Consider the following 27,415-nt stretch of genomic DNA (forward strand, 5'->3'; position numbering starts at 1 on the left):
CCGGTCCTCCCTCAGTCATTTCCCGCCCTGAGTCAGTCAGAGTGTGAGCTGCAGGGAGGACATGCAGCCTCTGCCGCCCGGAGACCTCACCCAGCTGGAGCTGGTGGGCAGCGGGGGCTTCGGGGTGGTGTACAGGGGGCACAGCGCCAGGCTGGGGATGGACATCGCCCTGAAGAACACCCTCAGAGACACCGCGTAAGTGGCAGCGCCGGCCCGGGGTGGGCGGGGCCTGCGGGTCACGTGGTGCGCTTGTATGTGCTGTGATATATGGTGGTGTTTTTTTCTTCATAGTTGTTTCTTATGTCTTTTATTTTATGTAAAACTACTGTATGTCGATCATGATTTACACTTCTACTGTACTTGTGCCAGACAACCAAATAATAATTTAGTAGGTAATTGTTCTGTGTAAAGGGATTCTCCAGTCTTAGATACCAGTTTCCTGATCGGAGGGGGGGTTTTAGCGATGGGACCCCCACGTATTACCAGAATGGGGGTCCATTGCATCCGAGATGACGGGATCAGCCAGTGGGACATGCGCCGGTTACTTCATTCAGCACTTGGCTCGCCATACAGATGGCGCTGACCCCATTTTGTGATCTATGGGGACGCCATCACTTTGACACCCACTGATCAACAAGTTAACTTGCTATAACTGGACAACCCCTTCAATTAAGTAGGCTGAGAGTGCTGCCACATTTGGCGTTTGTGTTGCGTTGACAAACGTTGTAATGGAAACACATATATGATCGCCCCCGTGCCCTGCCGCCAGGCGCTTACTTTGGACAATACGCTATTTTCCGTTACGGGGTTTAACGCAGGGAAAAAACGTTATTATATTTTGATAGATCATGAATTTTCGGACGCGGCGTTACCCAATGTGTTTAGGATTTTTACTATTTATTTATATTTATATCAGTTCTAGGAAAAGGGGGGTGATTTACATTTTTATGTCTTTTTATTATATTTTTTTTAACTTTTTTTTATTTTTATTTGTACTATTTTTCAGACTCCCTAGGGTACTTTAACCCTAGGTTGTCTGATCAATCCTATCATATCCTGTCATACTACAGTGATATGGAGATTTTCCTCCTCATTCATTACAATGCGATGGCACATTGGAATGAAGGGGTTAAAACGAGAATACCTAAGGCTGTCATGGTAACGGATCACTGCTCCCCGATGAGGAGCAATGATACTTTCTGAGGCCGGTGGCGGCGATGGACGGGAACACACCCGCGATCGGTGCTAGCAATATGCAGCAAAGACTTACTGGCTATGGAGAGGGCTCAGCCCGTGAGCCCTCTCCATGCACCCGCACCCGGCATGTGACGCACTATTACGTCACATGTCGGTAAGGGGTTAATATTAGCGGCTTAATATTAGTGTCCTCACACACCTGCGTTGCAGATCACGTCAGTGTGGAATGCGTTTTTGGTCAGTTGTTGCAAAGGAGTCATTAGCGTTTTTTCACGTGCGTGTTATTTGCGTTTATTATCCTAGCCCCACCACAGAAGCCCCATATGGCTCTATCATTTTTCTAACCAGCTCTCTGGAAGGGGAAGGAGAAGGTAGGCACAGATGATGAATGGAGCCAGCAGGAGTCTCTGTGACATATTCAAGAGCCCCTGAGGCTTATTTGCATAATTTTAAACAACATTTTTCTCAAAAACGAACCTATTAAAACCAAAAATAGGAAGGTAACCTGTTTCGGGAGTCAGCTGTCTGGTAGATTTCTTTTAAGTTTTCCACTGTGTTTTAAAATTTGAAGTTACAGTAACCACTGTTTTTTTCTGAGTGTAGATAGGTGAGAATTCCAGCTCTGAACACTGTATCAGGGACATGACACAAAGCATCATAGTGCTATATGATGCAAGGATCCACCACAAAAACACTGTAACCTAATCAAGTTAACAGTTTGGCGCTGTTGATCTGCAGGTCAGCAGTGACTCCTTGCATCATATATCATTATGATGTTTGGAGTCCAATCCCAGAAACAGTGTCCACAAAACAGCAGTCCACAAAATCCAGCCACCACACAGACCACGATTCTCTGATTTAGCACGTTCACTTGTGTGTTTTTCTGTGGATATTGGGCTAAATGTTGCCCTGGATTTACAGAGAATTTCTCCTATCCCAATCCAAGAGGAAAGATTAACTGAAAGATCAAAGTATACACCCAGCAGGTTGTAAAAACCACAAATCATATCTGGTTTCCTTTCTGTATGTAGATCTGTTTGTGGAGTAACTCATTCATTCCAAGGACACTGTATTAGACACACAAATCCGAGAGGAAAATCTACTCTTACATAAATTATTGCATATTTTTATTACCGTATATACTCGAGTATAAGCCGAGGCCCCTAATTTTACCAGAAAAAACTCAGTGCGACGTCACATGGTATTGTCACACTCTTGATGTCAGCGGTCGTCAGAGCTTGATGTATGTTGACATCAGAGCTGTGCGCTGCACGGAGCTGCCGCCGCTGCTGATGCCGGGTGGTTCGCGCAGAAGACCTGAGGGGGCCGCCGGAAAGGTGAGTTTTTTTTTTAATCAACTATCTCTACCACGGGGGACGGGGAAGCGGTGCCCGGGATGGCGGCAGGGGCTGCCGGCTATCTACTGGGGCAGGGGATGCTGGCAGGATGTATACTGTGGCAGGCTGTATACTGGGGCAGGGGATGCTGGCAGGCTGTATACTGGGGAAAGGAATGCTGGCAGGCTGTATACTGTGGCAGGCTGTATACTGGGGCAGGGGATGCTGGCAGGATGTATACTGGGGCAGGCTGTATACTGGGGCATGGAATGCTGGCAGGCTGTATACTGGGGAAGGCTGTATACTGGGACAGGGGATGCTGGCAGGCTGTATACTGGGGCAGGGGCTGGCAGGCTGTATACTTGGGAAAGGGGCTGGCAGGCTGTATACTGGGGCAGGCTGTATACTGGGGCAGGGGATGCTGGCAGGCTGTATACTGGGGCAGGGGGCTGGCAGGCTGTATACTGGGGCAGGGGGCTGGCAGGTTGTATACTTGGGAAAGGGACTGGCAGGCTGTATACTGTGGCAGGCTGTATACTGGGACAGGGGGCTGGCAGGCTGTATACTTGGGAAAGGGGCTGGCAGGCTGTATACTTGGGCAAGGAGCTGGCAGGCTGTATACTGTGGCAGGCTGTATACTGGGACAGGGGGCTGGCAGGCTGTATACTGGGGCAGGGGGCTGGCAGGCTGTATACTGGGGCAGGGGGCTGGCAGGCTGTATACTTGGGAAAGGGGCTGACAGGCTGTATACTTGGGCAAGGAGCTGGCAGGCTGTATACTGGGACAGGGGGCTGGCAGGCTGTATACTGGGGCAGGGGGCTGGCAGGCTGTATACTGGGGCAGGGGGCTGGCAGGCTGTATACTTGGGAAAGGGACTGGCAGGCTGTATACTTGGGCAAGGAGCTGGCAGGCTGTATACTGTGGCAGGCTGTATACTGGGGAAGGGTGATGCTGGCAGGCTGTATACTGGGGCAGGGGGCTGGCAGGCTGTATACTTGGGAAAGGGTCTGGCAGGCTGTATACTTGGGCAAGGAGCTGGCAGGCTGTATACTGGGGCAGGGGGCTGGCAGGCTGTATACTGGGGCAGGGGGCTGGCAGGCTGTATACTTTGGAAAGGCGCTGGCAGGCTGTATACTTGGGCAAGGAGCTGGCAGGCTGTATACTGGGGCAGGGGGCTGGCAGGCTGTATACTGGGGCAGGGGGCTGGCAGGCTGTATACTTGGGAAAGGCGCTGGCAGGCTGTATACTAGGGCAAGGAGCTGGCAGGCTGTATACTGTGGCAGGCTGTATACTGGGGCAGGGGATGCTGGCAGGCTGCATACTGGGGCAGGGGCTGGCAGGCTGTATACTGGGGCAGGGGGCTGGCAGGCTGTATACTTGGGAAAGGGGCTGGCAGGCTGTGTACTTGGGCAAGGAGCTGGCAGGCTGTATACTGGGGCAGGGGGCTGGCAGGCTGTATACTGGGGCAGGGGGCTGGCAGGCTGTATACTTGGGAAAGGCGCTGGCAGGCTGTATACTTGGGCAAGGAGCTGGCAGGCTGTATACTGTGGCAGGCTGTATACTGGGGCAGGGGATGCTGGCAGGCTGCATACTGGGGCAGGGGCTGGCAGGCTGTATACTGGGGCAGGGGGCTGGCAGGCTGTATACTTGGGAAAGGGGCTGGCAGGCTGTATACTTGGGCAAGGAGCTGGCAGGCTGTATACTGGGGCAGGGGGCTGGCAGGCTGTATACTTGGGAAAGGGGCTGGCAGGCTGTATACTGGGAGGCAGGGGCTGGCAGATAAAGGTATGTTTGCTTCATAATGCATGAAATAAAATGGTAGGTTTCCTTTAATAATTAAAAGAATTAGAAGCTCTGTGGTACTAGCCCAGACTTTGAGCTGGTCCTCTTTAGAAGACATCACTTTGGGGATGAAAAACTTCAAGTTACACTTCTGTTGAAGTTGAAGGGTTTACACTTATACTTCTTTGTCATAATTAGTGATCAGTGGACGCACCCTTTGGTTCGGTGTCCTCTGTTCAGCAGCTCTGCCTAAGGCTGGGTTCACATCACGTTCTTTGTGTACCCAAAGGTACACGTCAGGAAAGCACCTGATGTATGCGCTTAGCGTATACCTTGACATGTAGTTGTTGCCTCCATGTGGCCACTAAACATCCTGTTTGTCCAAAAATGTAGGATGGAAAGAGGTAGCAAGCTACGTCTTTCCATCCCGCAGCCTCCGCCTGAGCGACATATGCAGCGCATTGCATCTCTCCCCACAGCCTATGTGCTTAGCAGGAGGAGGGGAACCGATGATGTGTCCACCTGGACAATCACAGCCATGACTAGTTGCTAGGGGCATAAAGCTTTCTGATTGGCCGCTCTGCAGCCCATCAAGCATCTTGTCTGGGTTCGGCAGAGCTGAAAGAAGGACATGGTACCTAATGTTCGGGTCCGCTCTTCTCTAATCATGATACCAAGACAGATGCTTAGGTACTTTGTGATGAGGTAAAAGGCCAATACAGTGGTCAGGAGATTGACTGTTACTCCTAGTAGAGACCACCATTTGGTGTAATGACATGGAAACTTTTATCTTCACAACCGCTTGCATCTCACATCTGAATAAACCTTCTCTTCTCCTGTCCAAGGTGGTCAAAGTTGTTGAAACAGTTAAACTTGGCCATTCTGTTTCCAACGCCCATACCAGTGAAAAAGAAACTGTTTACACAAGGAGCTCTCCTATTTACATCACTCCCACGGTTACGGAAAAACCATAAATCTCCCTTCTACTTTGTTTTCATAACTGCAGGGCTCCCTCCTGGTAAATAGTAGTGATGGGTCGTTCGCGAATAAGCCAGCATGAAGAGTCGGCTTTTTCACATGAACCACTGGAGTCAGCTCCCCCCTGCCCCTAATGGGCTCACCATGCCCCCTTTAACCTAATAAAGTCAAGTTAAAAGTGGTGTGGCATGGAGTGACTGGCCTGCGGGTCCTTATCATATATTTTATAGCGAGCTGTTCAGTAGCCGGAAGATCCGGCTCTTCTTAGTGAGCAGAGCCTAATGATCCAGCTCACTAAGAAGAGCCGGACTTCCCATCACTAGTAATTAGGAAGAGCACCTGTGTATTCTCATTTTCGTCCTGTTTAACCAAGATGGGAACATCCAGGTCATGTGAGCTCCATTTACACTTTGGAAAAAACTATTCAAAATATGTATCCTTGGTGATAGAAAGGAAATATATGACACCAGAACTTCATGTTGGAAGGTAGCAACTCGAGATGTTCGAGAGCTTCTGACATATAAAGGGGTTTTCCAGGAATCCCGTAAAACCTCTTGGGTATTGGGGCAGATGTAACAAAAAAAGTGTAGGTACCCTGCTTCGGCTCCTTTGTTTCAGCGATACGGTGGTCTCCAGTTCTGTGGCACTGATCCCCGGGCCGGCACATATAGGCAAGTCTATGGTGCTGAAGAACTGGAGAACATTGTGGAGCTGGAACAAGGGGCCAAAGTAGAGTTCATACACTTTTTAAATTTTTTTTTGTTGCAAGGAGTTTTCCTATTCTTGTAGCCAAACCAGAGTTATTCCTTCCAAAAAGCCAGAATCGGCCATCTGCGGACTGCTGTTTTTGGGTTCTTGCCTATCGTCAGTACAGAGTTGGCCACTGATGAGCTAGGGTAAGGGGCCGTTGATGTAGTTCACAAGTGGTACAAGAATTTTTAGAATTTTTTAAAAATATTTGTTCACATGAGTGGCAGAAGGTCTTATCTCTGTGCAGAACCCTTCTGTAAGAAACACCAAGTTCCTGATCCTTAGTTGGGTACTGAGGTGGTAGACAAAGCTTCACAAACTAAAGCTAAAATACAAAAACCTTATATAGTTACCTGACTGGGAATATTAGGGTCTCTTCTCCTTTTATAAGGCCTTTGCTAAAGACATTACATCCTATTCCCTTTATATTTTCAGAGTCAGTAGAAATTGATATACTTTTTATTACGTAAAACGGAATGTTACACTTTTTCATTTCCTTTATTGCACAATGTTTTTTTTTTTCATTATAGAACAAAAATAAAAACATTTAATTAAAGTTGCAGAGGTTGATGAAAGTTGTAATGGGCCTCTGGCTTCTGGTTTAATACCACAGCTGTCAGTCATAGCAGATGGAAAACATACAAAGTGTGAGGGCACAACCACAGTGCACCTGGAGCAGCTTCAGTCTTGGGATATAAATCTGTTAATTGGTGGCTTCTTCAGAGGGCCAGAGTAGGGACCAAAGAAAGAAATTATAATAAGCATAGTTCATATTCAAATGGAGACACAGAGGGACACTGGTCACATGTCCACATCATATGTCCTGCAGCTGCCAGGCCTGGTCATGTTATCACCGCTATGTTTGGCTGTAGTCAGTTGGTTGCAGTGCGTCCACCATGGCCAGTGTTGTGGCGAGAGGTCATCTCAGTAGAGCAATGTGATGGCAGTTACACATCATTACTATGGTAACAGAGCAGGACAGTCTGTTAAATCATCACTAGGAGGAGCTGAGAACAGAGAGATCATGGGAGATTTAGTATCCTGTGGCAGCCATCTTGGAGACAACTCCGCCTACTTTAGAAAGCCCATAAAATTTTGTGTAACATAAAAGCAAAATATTTAAACCCCATTGTGTGCTTCATGGCATTGAGTTTTTTTTGTATTCATTTACTTATAGCATTATGGGTTTTTGTATCTGACGTTTATTTTCCCAGAATACCCCTTTAAGTAAACTTGCTCTGATGTGTAGAAAATGTAAGTAGAGTTCTTGTTCCTGTAAGCCAATCTATAGCCTTGAAAACTTTCTCTACGAGGTGTGGGTATGGCTGACCAGGGTACTGGTTAACCCCTTCCCGCCGCAGCCCTTTTTTGTTTTTGCATTATTATTTTTCATTCCCCACCTCCAAAAATGTATAACTTTTTTATTTTTTCCATGTACAGAGATGTGTGAGGTTGTTTTCTGCGTAACAAATTGCCCTTCATAGTGATGGTATTTAATATTCCATGCCGTGTACTGGGAAGCAGTAAAAAGATTCCAAATGCAGTGAAATTGTTTTCGGATTTTATGGATTTTACTGTGCGCTCAAAATGACATGTCTACTTTATTCTTTGGGTCGGTACAATCACGGGGATAACAAATTTGTATAGGTTTTATAATGTTTTTATACATTTACAAAAATGTAAACCTCTACAAAAAAAAATATATATTTTGCCATCTTCTGGCACTAATAACTTTTTCATACTTTAGTTTACAACTAAACTTCTCCAACTTTTTATTGAATTTTTTAATGATTTTCAAAATGGCAAAAAAAGTGCCATTTTCGACTTTGGGTGCTATTTTCCCTTACGAGGTTAAAATCAGTGAAAAACTGTCATTATATTTTTAAAGATAGATCATTTACGGACGCGTCGATACCTAAAGTGTTTATGATTTTTACTGTTTATTTATATTTATATCAGTTTTAGGGAAAGGGGGGTGATTTGAATTTTTATGTTTTTTTTTAATTATAATTAGTTTTTTTACCTTTTTTTAATTTTTATTATTTTTCAGACCCCCAAGGGTACTTTGTACATTGTATTGAATGGGTTAAAACAAGACAGCCTCTGGTATTTTCAGAAGGCCGAGGCTGTCATGGCGACCGATCGTTGGCCCCTGATGACGCCACGTGGAGTGATGATCTCCGCCAAGATGGTGGCGCCCATGCCCTGCCATCTTTATTGAAGCTGCTGGCAGTGTTGGACGGGTTAACACCCACGAGGTTGTTACCTGTAAGCCTTTGCTGCAGTATAAACTTACCGGCTATGGAGAGGGCTGAGCCCTTGAGCCCTCTCCATGCACCCGCACCCATCGTAATAGTACGTCACATGTTGGGAAGGGGTCCTTTGTGCTAAACGTTTCACAGACCTTTCTATAATACCTGTAATTATTTATAGAACCTATTTTTTTTTATTTCAGTGCTGATTCAAAAAGCCTTCGTAAGGAGAAAAATATGATGTTACGGGCAAATTACACCTATGTTCTCCGTCTGCTTGGAATATATGAGATAGAAGGGAGGACTGAATGTAAATATGGCCTGGTCATGGAGTACATGCCTTACGGTTCCGTTTATACCCTTTTTCATCGCATTGACAATGTCCCTTGGGGATTGAGGTTCCAGATTCTTCACCAAGTGGCGTTGGGTATGAATTATCTCCACCACGTTCTCCAGCCGCTGATCATCCATCGTGATCTGAAGCCCCACAATGTTTTATTAAACAAGTTCTTAGATGTTCAGGTTAGTGTAAAGTCTTCTTCGTTCTTTATCTTTCCATCTTCATCAACAAATATGTTGTGATGTGATGGTCTACCTGCTAATGCACAATGTAAACTCATGTAAAAACAAACACTCGAGGAGAAGTTCTAATCTTTTCATTCACTTTCTCTGTGCATGACATGAGACTCACATATAGGGGGGTCATTTACTAAGGGCCCGATTCGTGTTTTCCCGACGTGTTACCCGATTTGCGCCGATTTCCCCCGTGAAATGCCCCGAGATTTTGGCGCACACAATTGGATTGTGGCGCATCGGAGCTGGCATACACGCGACGGAAATCGGGGGGCGTGGCCAAACAAAAACCCGACGGATTCGGAAAAACCGCCGCATTTAAAACAAAAAATGTGTTGCGGAGCTTGCACTTACCTTCACTCGGCTCGGCGTATTCGAGTGCGTTCCAGGGAACTTCAGCGCAGCAGCGCCACCTCCGAGGAACTGCCTTAATAAATCCCGCCCGGACCTGAATCCAGCGCAGAGAACGCGCCGCTGGATCGCGAATGGACCGGATAAGTAAATCTGCCCCATAAAGTCCATGAGATCCTGTTCAGTTGGGTCATTTTAAATTTAGTTTTTCTCCGAATGGACTGTACCTAGCGGGCTCCCCCACAGCACTCCCGTTACTGCTAATGATGAGACAGCCTTCTGTTGCACACTTATTATCGGGGATGTGGAGTCGCTAAGACAAACCTCCAACTCCTCTATTTCTCTGACTCCCACATACATGGGGCATATTTAAGTGAAAAATTTACAGTACAGGCGGTCCCCTACTTAAGAACACCCGACTTACAGACGACCCCTAGTTACAAACGGACCTTTGGATGTTAGTAATGTACTATACTTTAGCCTTAAACTAGAATAAAGAGTTATAATAGTTATTAAAGGTGTTTGCGATGAAGCTTTAATGTTAATCCTGGTTCTTATGACAAACCAACATTTTAAAAATCCAATTGCCACAGAGGCCAAAAAATTTTTGACTGGTACTCCAATGATAAAATATACAGTTCCAAAAAATTCAACTTAAGAACAAACCTACAGAACCTATCTTGTACGTAACCCCAGGACTGCCTGTAATAATAAGGCTTTTTATCACCATTTCGATACAAAACCCAAATTTTTTAGGTAGAACATAAATATTTATTTAATGGAATACAATTCAGAAGTACAACTTTAATGAATTGTAATTTTGCAAAACAAAATTTAAAAAAACGAAAAAACGGTTTCAAGAGAATGTACTGAATAATATTTTTTTTTTAGTCTATGGGGGTCACTTATCTTATCTATGTTTGTTTTGGCTTGTTTTTGCCTATAGTTTTTCTGTGGTAATTTAGCAATCTCACTTTTTCCTTGTGTTAAAAGATCTCTTTGTGAGACATTTTTTACAAATGTCGCAAAAAATGTCGCAAGTAACTTCTTTCCATTTTCAAAGTTTTCCTTAAGTATAGTTTAGACTGGAGTTTTTTGTGCCAAAAAATGTTGCTAATTTGACATGATAAATGTCATTTGCGACATGTTGCACATCTGGAATAGAAGATAAATGTGTCTTACTGATGAAAAACAACTGTCCGGCAGACATTTCAAAATGTTCCCAAAAAGGCACAAAAATTGCAATGCGCCAAAAAAAGTCTCAAAAAAGACAGAAAAAACAGGAAGAAAAATTAAGATAAATGACTCCCTATGAATTTGTTCTTAGAAAGAGCATTGCCTCCATCAGATCCTCCTTCTTAGATGACCCCAAGTCTGACCTAATTATTTTAAAGCTAATTATTTTAACAGCCTCTATACACTGACTTGGGAATGTGGCAATGCAGTAACCACACGGGCAACATCTCTAACAAATTTCCGTTATAGAGGAATTGCCTCATACACTGTCAGCTGATGAATGGTTGAACTCTCAATATCAGACTGATCTCTGGGAACTGCTCACGGAGTGTTTTACATCATAATGCTGCAGTGCTAGATCACAAGAAGGCTTGGCTTCTATACAGTACCTATAGAACTTTTTTATGTGTATGTTTCTGTATTTCTAAATTTGAGATGTTAGAAAACAATTTTCCCTTCATATTCTATGTATAGTGTATGTAATCCATCAGAGCAGCGGATCTCTACAAACATGAACTCACAGGAAAAGCAAACTAAAACATACAGCAGTATACAGAGTGAATATACACTGAATCTTGCCTTAATCAGGTTTTCCTGATCACTCACTAAGATACGGTAGGTACGGAAAGTATTTAGACCCCTTTAAAATTTTCACTCTATGTTTCATTATAGTCATTTGATAAGATCAAAAAAGTTAATTTTTTTTGCTCATTGAAGGGAACCTGTCATCAGAAATTGGTCTAATAAATGATTACCAGTATGTAGTCTAACATCTTAACACCTTCCAGATCGTGTTTATTTCATGGCCCATCTTGGTTCCACCATCCACAAAAGCAACTTTGAAGTGAGATGTAAATTGGTTGTATAAAGTCAAGGAGGCGGAGAGTTTAACATGGAAGTCAAGCTCCCTCCCACACCTCCTCCCCTGTGACATAATGCACAAGACTTCTGGAGATCTGGTTAGTGATTTCCTCTGGGTGCAGGACCATCAATGACAGTGAAGGGGGTTTCTGAGGAAGAGAGAGCTTGACTTCAGTGTTAAAATCTCCGCCTCCTTGACTTTATACAACCAATTTATACTTAAAGATGATTTTCTCAAAGATGCAACCACACTGGACAATTTCTGCTGACAGGTTCCAGTTAAATTTCATTCTGTACCGCATCTTGACAGAAAAAAACAAATGTAGATATATTTGCTAATTTATTAAACAAGAAAAACTGAAATATCACGGGGTCATATTTATTCAGACACCCTTTGCTCAGTGTTAGCAGCACCTTTTGAGCTAGTACAGCCCTGAGTTGTCTTGGGAAAGATACAACAAGTTTTACACCCCTGGATTTGGGGATCCTCTGCCTCCTCATTGCAGAGCCTCTCCAGTTCCCTCAGGTTGGATGGTGAACGTTGGTGGAAGCCATTTTCCAGTCTCTCCAGAGATGCTCCATTGGGTTCAGGTTCGGGCTCTGGCTGGCCCAGTCAGGAATAGACACAGAGATGTTCTGAAGCCTCTGCTTTGTTATTTTAGCTGTGTGCTTAGGGTCAGTGTTTTGTTGGAAGGTTCGGCCCAGTCTGAGGTCCAGAGCACTGGAAGAGGTTGTCATCCAGGATATCTCTGTACTTGGCCGCATTCGTCTTTCCTTCCATCATAACCAGTGGTCCTGTCCCTGCCCCATAGCATGTTGCTGCCACCACCATGTGTCACTGCTGGGATTGTATTTGGCAAGTGATGAGCAGCACCTGGTTTTCTCCACCATTTAGAATTAACACCAAAAAGTTCAATCTCCGTATCATCAGACCAGAGAATCTTATTTCTCATAGTCTGGGATCCTGCATGTGTTTTGCACACTGTATACGTCTTTCATATGTCTTGCACTGCAATGAACAATGAGTGAAAAAATGTAAAGGGGTCTGAATACTTTCCGTACCCACTGTAAGTGCACATTCCTTCCCCTCGGATCTTTAGGGGAGGAGCTTCACTACTGAGCATGAGCAAAAAGTGCATCTACATTCATCTCAACTAAAAGCCTACATCTTTAGATCAGGAATAGAACAGACAATTAAAGGACATTCCATAATTTCCTAAAATTCAAAGGAAAAACATATTCAGCAAATATAGCAGGGAGATTATTGTAACAATTTATTTTATTCCGACTCCACCAAAATGGTCTCCGACTCCACAGCCCTGATTATAATGTACAAGTGCAATACAGCGTATTCTTTGATAATGTAGGTAAATTATGAATATCAGAGCATAAAGAAATGTACAAATCATTTCTGCCCATAAACAGGGGATATAAGTCTAATGTACATAAACAGTTCAGAGTGTAAATGACAATTAGGTAAAGAGTACGGTGATAGGAAATGTTTTCATTACAATTCTTTTTTAAATGCCAAGGGACATTGTCATTGGCCGGATCCTAATTCCCCGGCCGGGGCTAGGAGGCGGCTTGCAGCGGGGGCATGCATAAATTAATAGCCAAGAGGTGCCTGGGCCCCGTCAGCCTGAGCGCCTCCGGTTGTTTTACAAAGTTAATGGGGCACATTTACTTACCCGGTCCATTCGCGTTCCAGCGGCAGCTTCTCCGAGGAGCATTCGGGTCTTCCAGCGATTCATGAAGGTCCTGCGCCCGATGTCCACCAGGTGTCGCTGCTGCGCCGAGGTCCGCCGAGTTGCGTCGGAGTTCACTGATCTCTTCCTGGTGCATGTGAGTATGGCGCGTGCGACCAATTTTTTTTTTTTAAATACGGCGGTTTTTCCGAATCCGTCGGGTTTTCGTTCGGCCACACCCCCGATTTCCGTCGCTTGCATGCCAGCGCCGATGCGCCACAATCCGATCACGTGTGCCAAAATCCCGGGGCAATTCAGGGAAAATCGGCGCAAATTGGAAATATTCGGGTAACACGTCGGGAAAACGCGAATCGGGCCCTTAGTAAATGATCCCCAATATTTCGTTATTATAGATGCCAGAAAACTTGTAAAAAACAGTACCCCCCCATCCCCTAGACGGAACAAGCAACCTGATTCGGACACTCTACCACAGCGATGGCGAACCTTTTAGACACTGAGTGCCCAAACTACAACCAAAATCCATTTATTTACCGTGAAGTGCCAGCATGGCATTTTAAGCAGTAACTTATTGCTATCTGTTCTTCCACATCACTCAATCGTATCAGCATCTGATGCCACAAATACAGTTGAAAGAAGGAGGGAAAATTCAGACTCTCATTGTAGCTTCTCTCCAAGGTCTCTCTGTGGAGGAAGAATGAAGGGTCCAGCAGGATAAGCTTCAAAGATATTGCAGTCCTGTCCGCACCTTCTCACTTTTCCCGCAGTTCCAAACCACCAATGAAGAGTCTCTTTAAAATAGTGCTGAGAGCAGCTTCTCTTAAGTTGCCTGGGTCTGCAGGAGGATTTGGTGGATTTGTTCCTGTCTGGTGAGTGCCCACAGAAATGGCTCCGAGTGCCACCTTTGGCACCCGTGCCATAGGTTCGCCACCACTGCTCTACCACTAGTAATCCAGTGGTAGATGTCCTTTAGGTAAAACAGGAAGTGGTGAGTGGCGTCTCCTGTGGCAGGGAGAGGCCTGTGTTTGAGAGTTTGCTTTCTTAAACTCTGTTCTTTTGCTCAGATCTTCTAATCCTCTTCTCATTCCAGCTAACAGATTTTGGACTTGCTAAAAATGAGGCATCAGTTTCATCTAACCAGTCGATAGTGGGCACTCTGTCCTACATGCCACCCGAAGCCATAGAGTCCATGCCTTACAAGCCTACTAAAGAGTTTGACATTTACAGGTGAGGTTGTTGGTTAATTCTATCAGTGTTCTGTGAAGTGTAATATGTGACCTATTGAACATAGTAGAGTAACTTGAAGGGAGTCTACCATATTGTTGCACCGGTATCTGAATTTTGAGTGCGATACCCAGAAAAGTATCACGATACTCAATACAATACTTTCAAGAAAATAAAAAAATTTATTATCTGAATGTTTAGGATTCGGTCACATGAGGTGTTTATATTACATTTAGAAATGCAATGCAAATGTCTGGGGGCGGGGCTCAGCCTAATTACATATGCATTTTCATTGAAACACATGCGATCAGTAACGGTCACCAGTGATTTGCCAGGAGAGGCTTCAGTGCTTTATGACAGTGTAGTTTATGTATTGCTAAGGTTATCCTAAATAGTATAATTTAGGGCTCATTTAGACGGACGTTTTTGATGTCCGCTCCCCATTCTTTTTTGTTTGTGGATGGCAAACTGACCCATTGTTTCCGTGTTTCCATTTCTGTTTTCTTCATGGATGTGCAGTGAGATAAAAGCTTGGCTCACCTGCGGACCATGTACATCCATAGAAGTCAATGGATCTGCAAAAAAATGAATGAATATGCAGAGTGTTTTTTCTCAAATGCTGCTAGGCAACCAACTGGGCAGGGATAAAAAGTAGATTAGAAACCCATCCGTTTTTATTTACATATGTGAAAAAAATGGCGTACAGACGTGAAAAAAAAACGGATGGTGTATGGAAGTTAAGAAAAAAAAAGGATACAAACACAGGCATCACGTCCACATTTTTACAGATACGCAGCAGACACGCCCATTTGAATGACCTTTTATTTTTTGTCTTATACATTTTTATTAATGTAATTTTACTGTAATAATAATAATATGATATAGAGAGATCCCTGAGAGATGTATCTCTATATACCTGTGTCACAGTGAAGCTCTTAGTTACACAAGGGTTAGGCTGGAGTAACTGAAACGTGCGTCGGGGCAGGCACTGCACAGGTAGTTTATTCGATACCCTAATCTGACATGTTTGTTAGGATAACCCAGTAAAATTGTAAAAACAGTTTTTTGCTTGTAATCATACTTCTTGGCACAGTTACATTAATACAATACTTACTTATGCCGAAATTTTTTATTTACAAAGTGCCGTTCCGTGCTGTACTATTTCCATGTATTACATTTTTATCATAACTTTTTCTGCAATAATAAAGATACAGGCGGTCCCCTACTTAAGGACACCCGACTTACAGACAACCCATAGTTACAGACGGACCCCTCTGCCCACTGTGACCTCTGGTGACCTCTCTGGATGTTACTATAGTCCCAGACTGCAATGATCAGCTGTAAGGTGTCTGTAATGAAGCTTTATTGATAATTCGTGGTCCAATTACACCAAAAATTTTGAAACTCCAATTGTCACTGGGGCAAAAGAAAAAAAAATTGTCTAGAACTTCCATTATAAAATATACAGTTTCGACTTACATACAAATTCAACTTAAGAACAAACCTTCAGACCCTATCTTGTACGTAACCCGGGGACTGCCTGTATCATTTGTTTACTATACATTTTTCGGTGACAAGCTTCTATCTTTTATGTTTTTTGGTTTGGTGATTTGTAAGAAAGTGGAGTTGCTACATATACATAGACATTTGCCATCCATGGTTTATTTTGGTTGACCCCATGTCAACCCCATGTAACATTCATAAACTGGAGCCAAGCTCTAGAGACAACTTAACGCTTTATTTTGGTTATTGGAGAACCTCTACTGATCAAAACACCTGACTTCTCACTTTTTTCAAAAACATTATTACCCTTAAGAAAACTGCAGAATTTGTAATTCTCTGACAATGAAGGAAGTCTCTTAGTTTTTCATTTTGCAGTCACTTTTTGTGTTTTTAATGCTTTTTCTTTATGTTGCAGTTTTGCAATATTTACATGGTCGGTCTTATCAGGACAGGAGCCCTATCAACGTAGGTCCCACACATCCTTTTTCTTTATTTTTTTCTTTCGGGGTTATTAGTCATTTACTTTTATGATTATTGTCCATCTGCACTTGCCGGAATTTTGTTCATTGTTTTATTTTGACCTAAAATGCCTCCTCTCTGCAATGGTAGGTGGGGCATATATGTGAGTTGGGTGAGGGGTAGGGGGTGATCTTCACAGCCTTTTTACAATTACTAATGGCAGAAAACCTTCTGGCCTAGTTGACCTATAGATCTAAACTTCTAGTCTAATGCGAATCAATGGGGCACATTTACTTACCCAGTCCAGTCGCGATCCCACGGCGCGTTGTTTAACACTGATTCGGGTCTGCTGGGATTCACTAAGGTCGTGTGCCCGATGTCCACTAGGTGTCGCTGCTGCGCCGAGGTCCGCTGGAGTTCACCTTCTTCGTCCGGGTGCATGTAAGTGCTGATCTTGTGACACAAAGTTTTTTTAAATTCTGCGTTTTTTCCGAATCCGTCTGTCAGACGGCCACGCCCCCCGATTTCTCTTGTGTGAAAGCTGGCGCCGATGTGACACAATCCAATCACGTGCACCAAAATCCCGGGGCAATTCGGCACAAATCGGAAATATTCGGGAAACCCGACGAAAGTGCAGCGTTCGAACCTTTAGTAAGTGAGCCCCAATGTGTGCCCCAATGTGTGCAAGTCAAAAGAATCACACAGTAAGATTCTCTAATTTATTACTACAGAGTATTTATGTACCTCCCCCTGGGTGCTGTGCTCGGTTGTGATTGGCTTTTCTTCATTTGGTCATACTTTCGAAACTGTGCAGTAAATAATATGTCACGTGAGATAAATGCATCACGTGGGTAGACGGAGAGGATACAGAACGTGCTTCTTCAAGGTCCAAGATGACGTTTTGTCTCTCTGAGGTCATACAAAGTGGAAGTGATAGTTGATGTCTACATAACTGGACCACTCTTTGGAAGAAACCTATGAGTTGTCCTCAAACACCAAACATGTAACTCTTCTGGTGTGTGTGGTTTCCCTCTTTGATTAATTGCTAAGTACTTTCAAACCAAGTTCTTTCCAACTAGAGACATGAAGATATCTACTTCACATGTCATATTACGTCAAAATGTCATATTAGTGAATATGTAATTTTAGTTTGGTAGGAAATGTCACAGTAGTTAAGACGTGTTATCTTTGCTGTTTTAGATGTAGACAGAAAAGTGATTACAATGCTTCTTCTGCTAAATCAGAAATCTCGTCCCGATATGGAACTGGTCAACCTATGGACATCCCAGAAGATGGTTCCTGAAGCTATCGAGCTGATGCAGGAGTGTTGGGATGGTGATCCTGGTAAAAGACCAAGCTTCTCCGGTGAGGATTTAGCACCTCATAACATTTTTTTTAAAAGTTCTCAAAGTATGATTTACTTTGAAGCACGATACCATCTAGCCGTTTTATAAGAGCCGGGTAAGAAGTAAAGTGTCTAAGTACACCCCAAGGGTCCTATTGAAATATTTATTATACTAGTATCTCCTCTTATGGGTCCACTAAAGAGATACACCCTACACTTGCTCTATATATTATGTAGACCGCCCATTGATTGATCGTTGGGGGAAGTCTAGCACTTTAATAACCTGCATTATGCCTAAAAAGTAAGAAACCCAAATTTTTGGTGGTTTTACGATTAGCTAGAACTAATTGCTGTGACGATTGTCCCTGTCCCATCACTCCCCACTGGATCTTTGAGCTCATAGCCTTAGTGAAAGTCTCCCTGCGTTGTTCCCTGCTCCTTGTTCCTGTTCCCGTTTCCTGCTCCGCTTGATCTCCTGGTGCTGACCCCGAGTCCTGACAATTGCCATGTGTGATAGTGTCATTATGGCAACTTTCAAAGGGCCTGAAAGGGGTTTACCTATCAATCATGGCCTTCAGAACAGCTCACCAGACGCCTATCCACGCCACCCTTAGGACACTGTGGACTTTGCTATGGTGGGCCGCAGCCTGACGAGCATCTATGCATGTAGCATTATGAGAGGGTCTGCATAGATCTAGAATAATTAGCTCTATCAAGACCAACTAACACATTTTCCACACAGATCACCTTTAAAGGCCAATATTACCCCAAATATACAAGTGCCTCATAGCTCTGGTGTCGTCAATGGTGACAATTTTACTAATTTGTGTAACTTTGTGGAGACAATACTTGTCAAATAGTCTGTATAACAACTTTTCTTGCTTCTATCAACCTGGCAGCCATTATTGAACGGACCAATGAAATGAATGCGGCCTATGTGGATGTGATTGACAGTGAAATTATTAATGTTTTGAATCAACTTAAACAACGTAATTCTTCACATTCTCAGGTAAAGCAAATGGTTCACTTTTTTATATAATGAGTCTCACACCATGTCTAAATTAATTTTTACTCTCCCAGTTCATCTGAAATTAAAATTGTAGAACTTTTGACGATTTCAGGCCATTCTAAGCTGCAGCTGCTAAGCAGACCCATGTATCTCCATGGTAACAGACTACAAACAAACCCTTGTAGTCTCATTGTGCAGCCATGCATCTTCCAACTGGTTGTTTAGTTTGCCTTTGTATATTCAGTAAGTTAGAAAGAAGTAGTGGACAGATAATCAACTTAGCCACCACCTGCTGTCCTTTGATGGCGGGGGTGCCACTGGTAAGTCTGTAGAGGCGCCTTTGTTTTTTATGAAGTACATTTCATGTTCGTGCAATCTTTTAGGAGAGTTACTCCTACAATGGAAATACTTCTCTCTTCTTCTTTTGCCTCTACTTAAAATTCAGTGATCATTGTATAGTGAATAGAGAAAGTGGCAGTGGAGCTACCTCTGTTGGAAACAGCGATCATAGGATTGATAGTTGCCTTTCGGTATGGCATCCCATAGACATTGACTCGATTATACTCACTCCGTCAACAAAACTTCTAATTAGAGTCCCACTAATCAGAATGTTATGCCCTATTTAAAGTGAACATGTCACCACACTAACCCCCTTTAAGCCCTTCTTCTGTAATATGTACATCCCTTTAAGGTCTTTTTAGCATATTTTTCTAGGTTTAACGTGAATAAATGAAAACACCTCCTGCAGTCAGGCAAACCCCGCCTCCTGCAGTCAGACAAACTCCGCCTCCTGCAGTCAGACAAACTCCGCCTCCTGCAGTCAGGCAAACCCCGCCTCCTGCAGTCAGGCAAACCCCGCCTCCTGCAGTCAGGCAAACACCGCCTCCTGCAGTCAGGCAAACCCCGCCTCCTGCAGTCAGGTAAACCTGCCTCTTACAGTCAGTTTGCTTTGGTGTACCAGCCAGATGCATGGGGTGGGCAGAGAAAACTGACTGCAGAGCAAACGTATTAAAGGTTCATTAAATAAAAGTTTAAAAAAATTAACCAAAAAATACATTAAAAATATTATATCCTATAAATGTGGCCACTAAAAGAGGACACACAAAAACGGAAATTGTGTTTAGTCCTGAAGGTGCCAATTACCCAAAGTAACTGAAACTGTTTCCAAAAATTATTATTTTGTTCATTTTTATTACAGACATCAAGCCGTTCCGACTGTGTGAGAACAGATCCCAAGCCGTCTGTCCCAGGTGCGTGATGGATGTATCACCCGGTATCATCATCTCTGTATCATCATGTGTCAGAAGTAACCAGTATCTCATGGTTCTTGCTTTTATCCATAGACAGTGATACCTTCAGCATAAACATTTTCAGGGAGATTCTAAATCGAGCCGAAAGGGGGGAACCAAGCGCCGATGTCAGTGACGAAGACGAAGAAGACAAAGATGTATGTAAGAGGGAAACTAATACATAGTATCATACTGTATATTCATTGCTAGAGGGACTTGTAATACAGAGGCCGTACTCCCTACTGCTTGTATACTTCTATAATCACAATGGTTCCTTCTTGAATTTGCGAAGGAAATTTACTTGGGAAACCTCTCATAAAAGGGTCCTTATCATATACCTTATTATGAAAGTCAGGGTTTCAAGGGTCACAAGATTTTACCCCATTAAATTACCAGCCTCTTTTCTGTAAAGACTCCAGCTCCAGTGTTATAAACTGTACAAAGAACCTGACACAAAGGGAGTCATTTACTAAGGGCCCGATTCGCGTTTTCCCGACGTGTTACCCGAATATTTCCGAATTGCGCCGATTTTACCTGTGTTGCCCCGGGGTTTTGGCTCACGCGATCGGATTGTGGCGCATTGGCACCGGAATGCACACGACGGAAATGTGGGGGGGCGTGGCCTAACGAAAACCCTATGGATTCGGAAAAACTGCCGCATTATTTTTTTAAAAAAGTGTCGCTCGGCACGCACTTACCTTCACTCAGCCCGGCTCGGTGTACTCCAGTGCGTTCCGATGCTCTTCAGCGCAGCAGCGACATCTGGTGGACCGCGGAGGAACTACCTTAGTGAATCGCCGGAAGACCCGAATCCACCGCAGAGAAGGCGCTGCTGGATCGCGAATGGGCCGGGTAAGTAAATCTGCCCCAAAGTATTTAGTTTTCCTGCAGCACCTCCGGAGGAAAATCTAAGCATTACACAATGACATCAATTAACAAGACCGGTCCTTCAGTGTTAGAGATCCTCTTTGTGGCTTCCAATAGATAAATATTGGGACCTCTTTAAAGGGGTTTTCCCACAAAACAAGTTGGGCCCTATACACACAAGATGCATTAACAGTGTGTTAACAAAATGTGTTAATGCAATGTTAACAAAAGTCTCCAAATATCTTAATTATAGACCCCAAAAAACCCTAAGATACATGTCCCCCATTGAATAATGCCTGTAGGGAGGAGCAGGACTCCTTTTCTCTGCATTCCTAGAACCTGGAGTCCTGCTCCTCCCTCCAGACCCTACACAAGGCATGATTTACTGAATCAGCTGTGACTGGAGGGTTCCTTTAATATCACTCTCATAAAGTCCCTCTTCCAGGTAGAATTTGCTTATAGATTTCCTCCATTTAATCAACAAATCAAATCTTTTCCGTTCTTTTTAGAGTCATACCGAATCTAATTCCCCAAAGACCTCTAGTCCGGACATAGTAGATGCCGCAGGTAAGCTTCCTATTCCTGTATAAAACGAGCTGGTCATACTGTAGGTTCGTGTACCATCTCATGGACTCTTCTCTGAAGCTAAAGCAAGAGTCATGTAGTCAATTACCCCCCCCCCCCTGCCATGTAATATAGTCGTAATCCTTAGTTACAAAGCTCAAAACTATTAGTTACCTTACCTGCACACAAACTTGATCTGTGGCCCATTGGTTTGTATTATACCTCAGAACTGGCAATACAATACAATAATTTCTGAAAAACTCACATTTTTAATAGTTTTTTTCAAAATATATAAAAAATTGGTCAGGATGAAAGGAAATGAGAAGAGAGATTATACGGCATGATGGTGGTGGGGTCGCAGTTTAGAAAGCTTGGTGAGCGGAGGATTATATCATTACATATCAGTCAACTCCAGATATCACATGTGCTCCGGTACAGAAAACAAAAAGAAGGAAACATCAGTAAGAAGATTCATGCAGACAGTGGGCCAGCATTGGAATTACATGTATAAAGTGAAATAATTCAACCGCTCACCTTCATCCTACGGAGCACCGTGCCATGGAGTGTGTCCGGACCTCGAGATTCGGTATATAATCCATGGAAAAAATCCATTCACTCCGGCACCGGATATTTCCCATTCCAAATCTTTATTTTTGTATATTCAAAATATGATAGCAATAAAAGCATAACACCATCTGGAATGGCAGAACCTACGCGTTTCAAGAGCACATGGCACTCTTAGTCATGGCAAGAGTGCCATGTGCTCTTGAAACGCGTAGGCCCTGCCATTCCAGATAGTGTTACCATACATGTTTCCTGCTTTTATTGCTATCATATTTTGAATATACAAAAATAAAAATTTGGAACATAAAATATCCGTGTCACCATTATTCTATGGACAATATTGAATTAGTAGCCCCATTCACACGACAGCCTGAGGGACGTATATTTGAGGCCGGATATACCTCCACATAGACGGGTATAACGGGTACAACATGTGCTCACCGTTCCGTGCCCTAAAAGGAGCTTGCAACACTGTTTCCTATGAAAAGGGGAGGGGTGAGCAGTGCATGGAGCCTTAGTCTTAGGCTGGACTCTTGATTACTGATATAAGCCAGTACCAGAGATGGGCTCCTTAGTCTTTGCTCGATAGGATGTTAGGATGACCACTGCTAGAGGTGAGTACCATAGGTCATGCATGTTGTGCCGAACCAATGCTGGCATCAAAGGTCTATAGAATTTTTGTTAAACAATTTCCGTATTTTTTTTTTAAACATGACTTTATAAGGTTCTCAAACTTTCTTGCTATACATATTCATTTAATAATGCTTTTAATTTATTTTGACAGATTTCTTACAATCAAATTTAAGTCATATAGTTCAAGCTAAACCCGACCTGAATGAAGTCCTAGACATCCTCTTCACTAGACGTACAATCTCACAAGAAGAACTAGACATTATCAAAGTTGGATCCGCCCATGAACAGATTAGGAAGACATTACACCTGATGATCAGGAACGGACCGGAAAGCTGTATGGAGTTCATCCAGGTCATGGACCAGCTCCATGTAGAACTAATGACATTCCTGAAAGACATCAAACATCAAGTGAAGAGATGATATTCAGAACATGAAGTCCACTTTATCCAGTCTCTTGTTGTGAACTATGAAGGCTATGAATTAGCCTACTAGCCCTTAAACACTCCCCGGTCCTACTACTTCCTTCTTACCATGTGGAGCCCAAAAAAGAATCCTTACTTCTCTTAGAAGTTAATATTATGTATAAAGGGATAACAGGTTTTCACAGTAACACTCCAAATCTTAGACTTTTGCAGCTGCAGCCTGGCATTAAGTGCTACTGCATACTTGTCAACTGGTTCTCCTCTTGTTTTGTCATTCGTAGATGTATTCCATTTAAATCATTTGAAGTCTAACTCTGATTTCTATAATGAATTTTTACCAAATTGTTATATCTGTTGATTCCCCCTTTCCAAACAAACAGAATGATGCTCATATTATATTGCTCACATTTTTTTTCCCAGAGTTATGGCCTTTTTTATGTTCTGAAGCTACTTGTCAGAAATACTCCTCAGCAGCAATGGAGTGGGCGTAGACTAACCTTTTCCTGTGTTTGCCCTGATCTGAGTCAATAACGATGATGCTTTGTGTGCTCTTATAAGGGACCTCAGAAGCAAATCCAGTGAGATACATCCGCTGAGCTAAGCACAATATGTACATACAGTATCTATATAGTGACAAGCCTGGCAGATTTCATAACTTTGGGGAATATGGAGTATGGAATAAGTAGTAGAAACCAGCAGTGAAATATAAATGTATAGCCAGCAGTGAAATATAAATGTATGACCACTAAGAGTTAACAGCTTCCTTGCTGTGCAGGGAAGTGGAGAGCAGGAGCTGGAGGAGGGTGCTGCATAAAAGTATATGACACAGTTTGAGGTGCAAAGTGGGACAGATAAAATATACACAGGATATATACAGGATGGCAGACTAGGAATGAGGGATTTATAGGGAAGTGGGGAGCCCTTCTACCTCACTATTTTTGGCAGGAGATTTCTATATCCATAGAGCTGCACAGACACTTGTCTCTCCTGTTAGCTGCAAAGAGCAGCATCACATAAGCTCCACTACCCTATAGCAGTTAGACCTCATGTGCACAACCTTTTTTTACATACAAAAATGGCCGTCTAAATGCATCTAAAACATGGCCCTGTTGACTTTAATGGGAAATACGGCTATATGTATAACGATGGCCGTATTTCTCGCCGCACGATGAACTGGCCAGGAGACCACAATGTAGAAAATAGCACGTCATATATTTTTACATTTTTTTTTCGGCACAGTTTCTCCATAGCATGTCTATTGGAACAAATAAAAAACCACATGCGACCCGTTTTTGTGTTGGGTTGCCCGGGAGACCAGACCATATTTTTTTTTTGCAGATATGAGGCATATGGGTGACACACAATCAGTTTTTGGGGGCCAAAAAATGGATGCAAAAACAAGACCGCAAAATGCATATGGCCAAGTGAATGAGGTCTATGTGTGTTGAATTTCTTGTAAGCAAAAAAAAACATTTTTCACTGAGATTTGTGCACGGAGATGAGACAACAACTACCTTTAATGGGCTAAACTGAGGAGGTATAGAAAACAGAAAAAGAAAACCAAATCCGCTGTAGGAGATGGCGCAACGGTGCAAGAGAGACAAAAATACGGATAAAAGTCCAATATCCAAACGTAGAAATACAATAACACAAAAGTCCCTCTGCATCAACGTCCACCGTATGTATTAGATATTTAAAAATTAAAAATAGTCAATAAGAAAAAACACAGTACCTCTCCATTTTCAAACACATGTACCCGAGTAGAAACCTTATTTGTGCGTTATCCCCCCTTGGTGTAGCGTTCTTTTGAGCCCGACGTGTGGAAATGCGGTGCGAGTGTCCGGTCTTCCGACTCAGAAACTCAACTCCTCCAACGTTAGTTCCGCTCCTGTCCGGAAAGGGAACACTTCAAGTCCATTCACCGATAAAGAGAGAGAGAACACACAATGGTGCAATAGGGTTTGGCATAAAACTTTTCTTTTTATTTCATATACTCACAAAAAACTTCTGATAAAAAGGCCTTATAAAAATAGAATGATTGCACGTTCGACATTAACAGCCCGACTCCGAATTTCGCCAGGTGGCTTCATCCGGGGCTTGTCAACGTGCACAAGTTGTTGCTCATTTATAGATAATGAATCACAAGTACAAAAAACTTAACCCCCGACTGCCAGTTTCTGATCTAACTAACCCGAAATACTAGAGGTATTATATCTAACAATAAAAAATTCCAAAAAATAAAATGATATGAGGGCTTTATGAAAAGGTTATTTATATACACGAGTAAAAAAATTTTTATACACGAGTAATTTTATACAGGGGGGGGAATTACCACCCATCTTTTCTGTAATGTTATTTCAACTATGAAATAACATTACAGAAAAGATGGGTGGTAAAAGGGACTTTTGTAAACTGAGGAGGATAGCAAAGAATCTGCTGGGCATACAACAAGAACTATTGATTTGTAAAAAAAAAAAAAAATCAGAGTAAGACCCCATGCACATGACCGTATTTGCTGCCAGACCACAGCCCCATAGGCGACTATGGCACCGTCACGGCGTGGTGACCACACAGTGTCATACTGTGACCGACCCGCACCTTAACATATAGCGCATGTCCTATATTTTGCCAAATTTGCTGCTGTTGAGCTTTCAATGGAGAGGGAAGGGCTGAGAAACACTCACTCCCCCTCCCTTCTCCAGACGCTGTGTGCTGCGCCCGAGATCCAGTTAGGGCGAACACGTGGCTGTGTGAATGAGGACTAATGCTACATGCAAACAGCACATCCTATCTTTTTCTTGTTTCTCTCCTCTCACCTTCAGGCTTTACTAATTCAGCTCGCTACTTCATATTCATCATGATTTAAATAATTCTCCTATTGGCCATGTTTCTATTTCATCATATCTCTTTATGATTTATCTACAGGTTTTGTAGAAAGGTTCTTAAATAAGACGTAAATAAAAAGTTTAAAAAAAGTGTCATAAATCAAATAAATTACTAATAATTTGTCAGAAAAAGATTTGACTAGAACCCCTAGGTTGTTTGTGAAATCATCTGATCCGTTAGCTGTGGATATGAAATATGTCTTTATTTTTACCTTATTTAAATAAAAAAAAAATACATAAAAAAATCTTCGTCTTTTGCATCTTTTTTAAGTACCGTGTATACTGGAGTATAAGCCGATCTGAGTATAAGACAAGGCACCTAATTTTACCACAAAAACTAGGAAAAACATTTGACTTGAGTATAAACCAAGGGTGGAAGATGCATTGGTCACAGCCTCCCAGTGTATAGCTAGCAAGCCCCCTGTAGTATATAGCCAGAAAGCCCCCTGTGGTATATAGCTAGCCAGCCCCCTGTAGTATATAGCTAGCCCCCTGTAGTATATAGCCAGCCATTCACCATAGTATATAGCTAACCATCCCCCTGTAGTATATAGCCAGCCAGCCCCCTGTATTATATGGCCAGCCATCCCCCTGTAGTATATAGCCAGATAGCCCCCTTTAGTATAAAGCCAGTCATCTCCCTGTAGTATATAGCTAGCCCCCTGTAGTATATAGCCAGCCAACCCCCTGTAGTATATAGCTAGCCCCCTGTAGTATATAGCCAGCCATCCACCATAGTATATAGCCAGCCCCCTTTAGTATATAGCCAGACAGCCCCCTTTAGTATATAGCTAGCCATCCACCATAGTATATAGCTAGCCATCCCCTTGTAGTATATAGCCAGCCAGCCCCCTTTAGTTTAGAGCCAGCCAGCCCCCTGTAGTATATAGCCAGCCAGCCACCTGTAGTATATAGCCAGCCAGCCCCCTTTAGTATATAGCCAGCTAGACTCCTGTAGTATATAGCCAGCCCCCTTTAGTATATAGCCAGACAGCCCCCTTTAGTATATAGCCAGCACCCTGTAGTATATAGCCAGTCATCTCCCTTTATTATAGTTCCAGGCAGCCCCCTTTAGAAAATAACCAGCCCCACTTAGTATATAGACAGCCTTGTGTAGTATATAGCCAGTCCCCTTTAGTATATAGCCAGCCCTGTGTGGTATATAGCTATCCAGCCCCCCTTTTGCCCAGCACAAAAAGTCCTGACCTTTCCAATGCCCTGGGCAGGTCCTCTTCTTGCTTCAGCTCCAGGTCAGCGACGGGACTTGCACACGGCCCGGCCAGCGCATGCTATGATGTCATAGAAGGAAAGACCTGCTGGGGGCGTCGGAAAGGTGAGTTTAGACTTTATTTTTTTTCTTGACTTAAGTATAAGCTGAGTTTAAGTTTTTCAGCACATATTTTGCTTATACACGAGGCTACACGGTAATGTAAATTTTATTTTACTAATTTTCATATTTTAATCCCTTTTTTCAAAAATACTTTTTTTCTACTGTGCAGTTCCATAACTCTTACAACCACCAAAATTGTAACTACACAGTAATCCAGCACCCTTTATCCTACATAGATGGACTCCCAAAGTAAAGACTACTTATGTGATAATCTTTAAAGAAAAAATCTGTTGTTTTAATC

The 27,415-nt window shown here is 43.0% G+C and overlaps 1 protein-coding gene across 2 annotated transcripts; it reads left to right on the forward strand.

Annotated features, from left to right (window-relative positions):
- On the forward strand, positions 1 to 25,974 carry LOC140069443 (receptor-interacting serine/threonine-protein kinase 4-like). Of its 2 annotated transcripts, XR_011848792.1 has the most exons (11): positions 1 to 195; positions 8,500 to 8,818; positions 14,111 to 14,247; positions 16,163 to 16,212; positions 17,407 to 17,571; positions 18,451 to 18,560; positions 19,759 to 19,810; positions 19,904 to 20,007; positions 21,226 to 21,283; positions 22,629 to 24,436; positions 25,320 to 25,974. XR_011848792.1 is itself a non-coding variant. In XM_072115144.1 (10 exons), exons 1-10 carry the CDS (start codon positions 62 to 64, stop codon positions 22,895 to 22,897), a joined length of 1,398 nt encoding a protein of 465 aa, XP_071971245.1. In that variant the 5' UTR covers positions 1 to 61; the 3' UTR covers positions 22,898 to 25,974. The 2 variants fall into 2 exon arrangements, 1 of the variants encoding a protein (XP_071971245.1); XM_072115144.1 differs by having other exon boundaries at positions 22,629 to 25,974.
- Positions 25,975 to 27,415: the final 1,441 nt, after the last annotated feature.

This window comes from Engystomops pustulosus, chromosome 7 (assembly GCF_040894005.1).
Source record: "Engystomops pustulosus chromosome 7, aEngPut4.maternal, whole genome shotgun sequence".
NCBI lineage: Eukaryota > Metazoa > Chordata > Amphibia > Anura > Leptodactylidae > Engystomops > Engystomops pustulosus.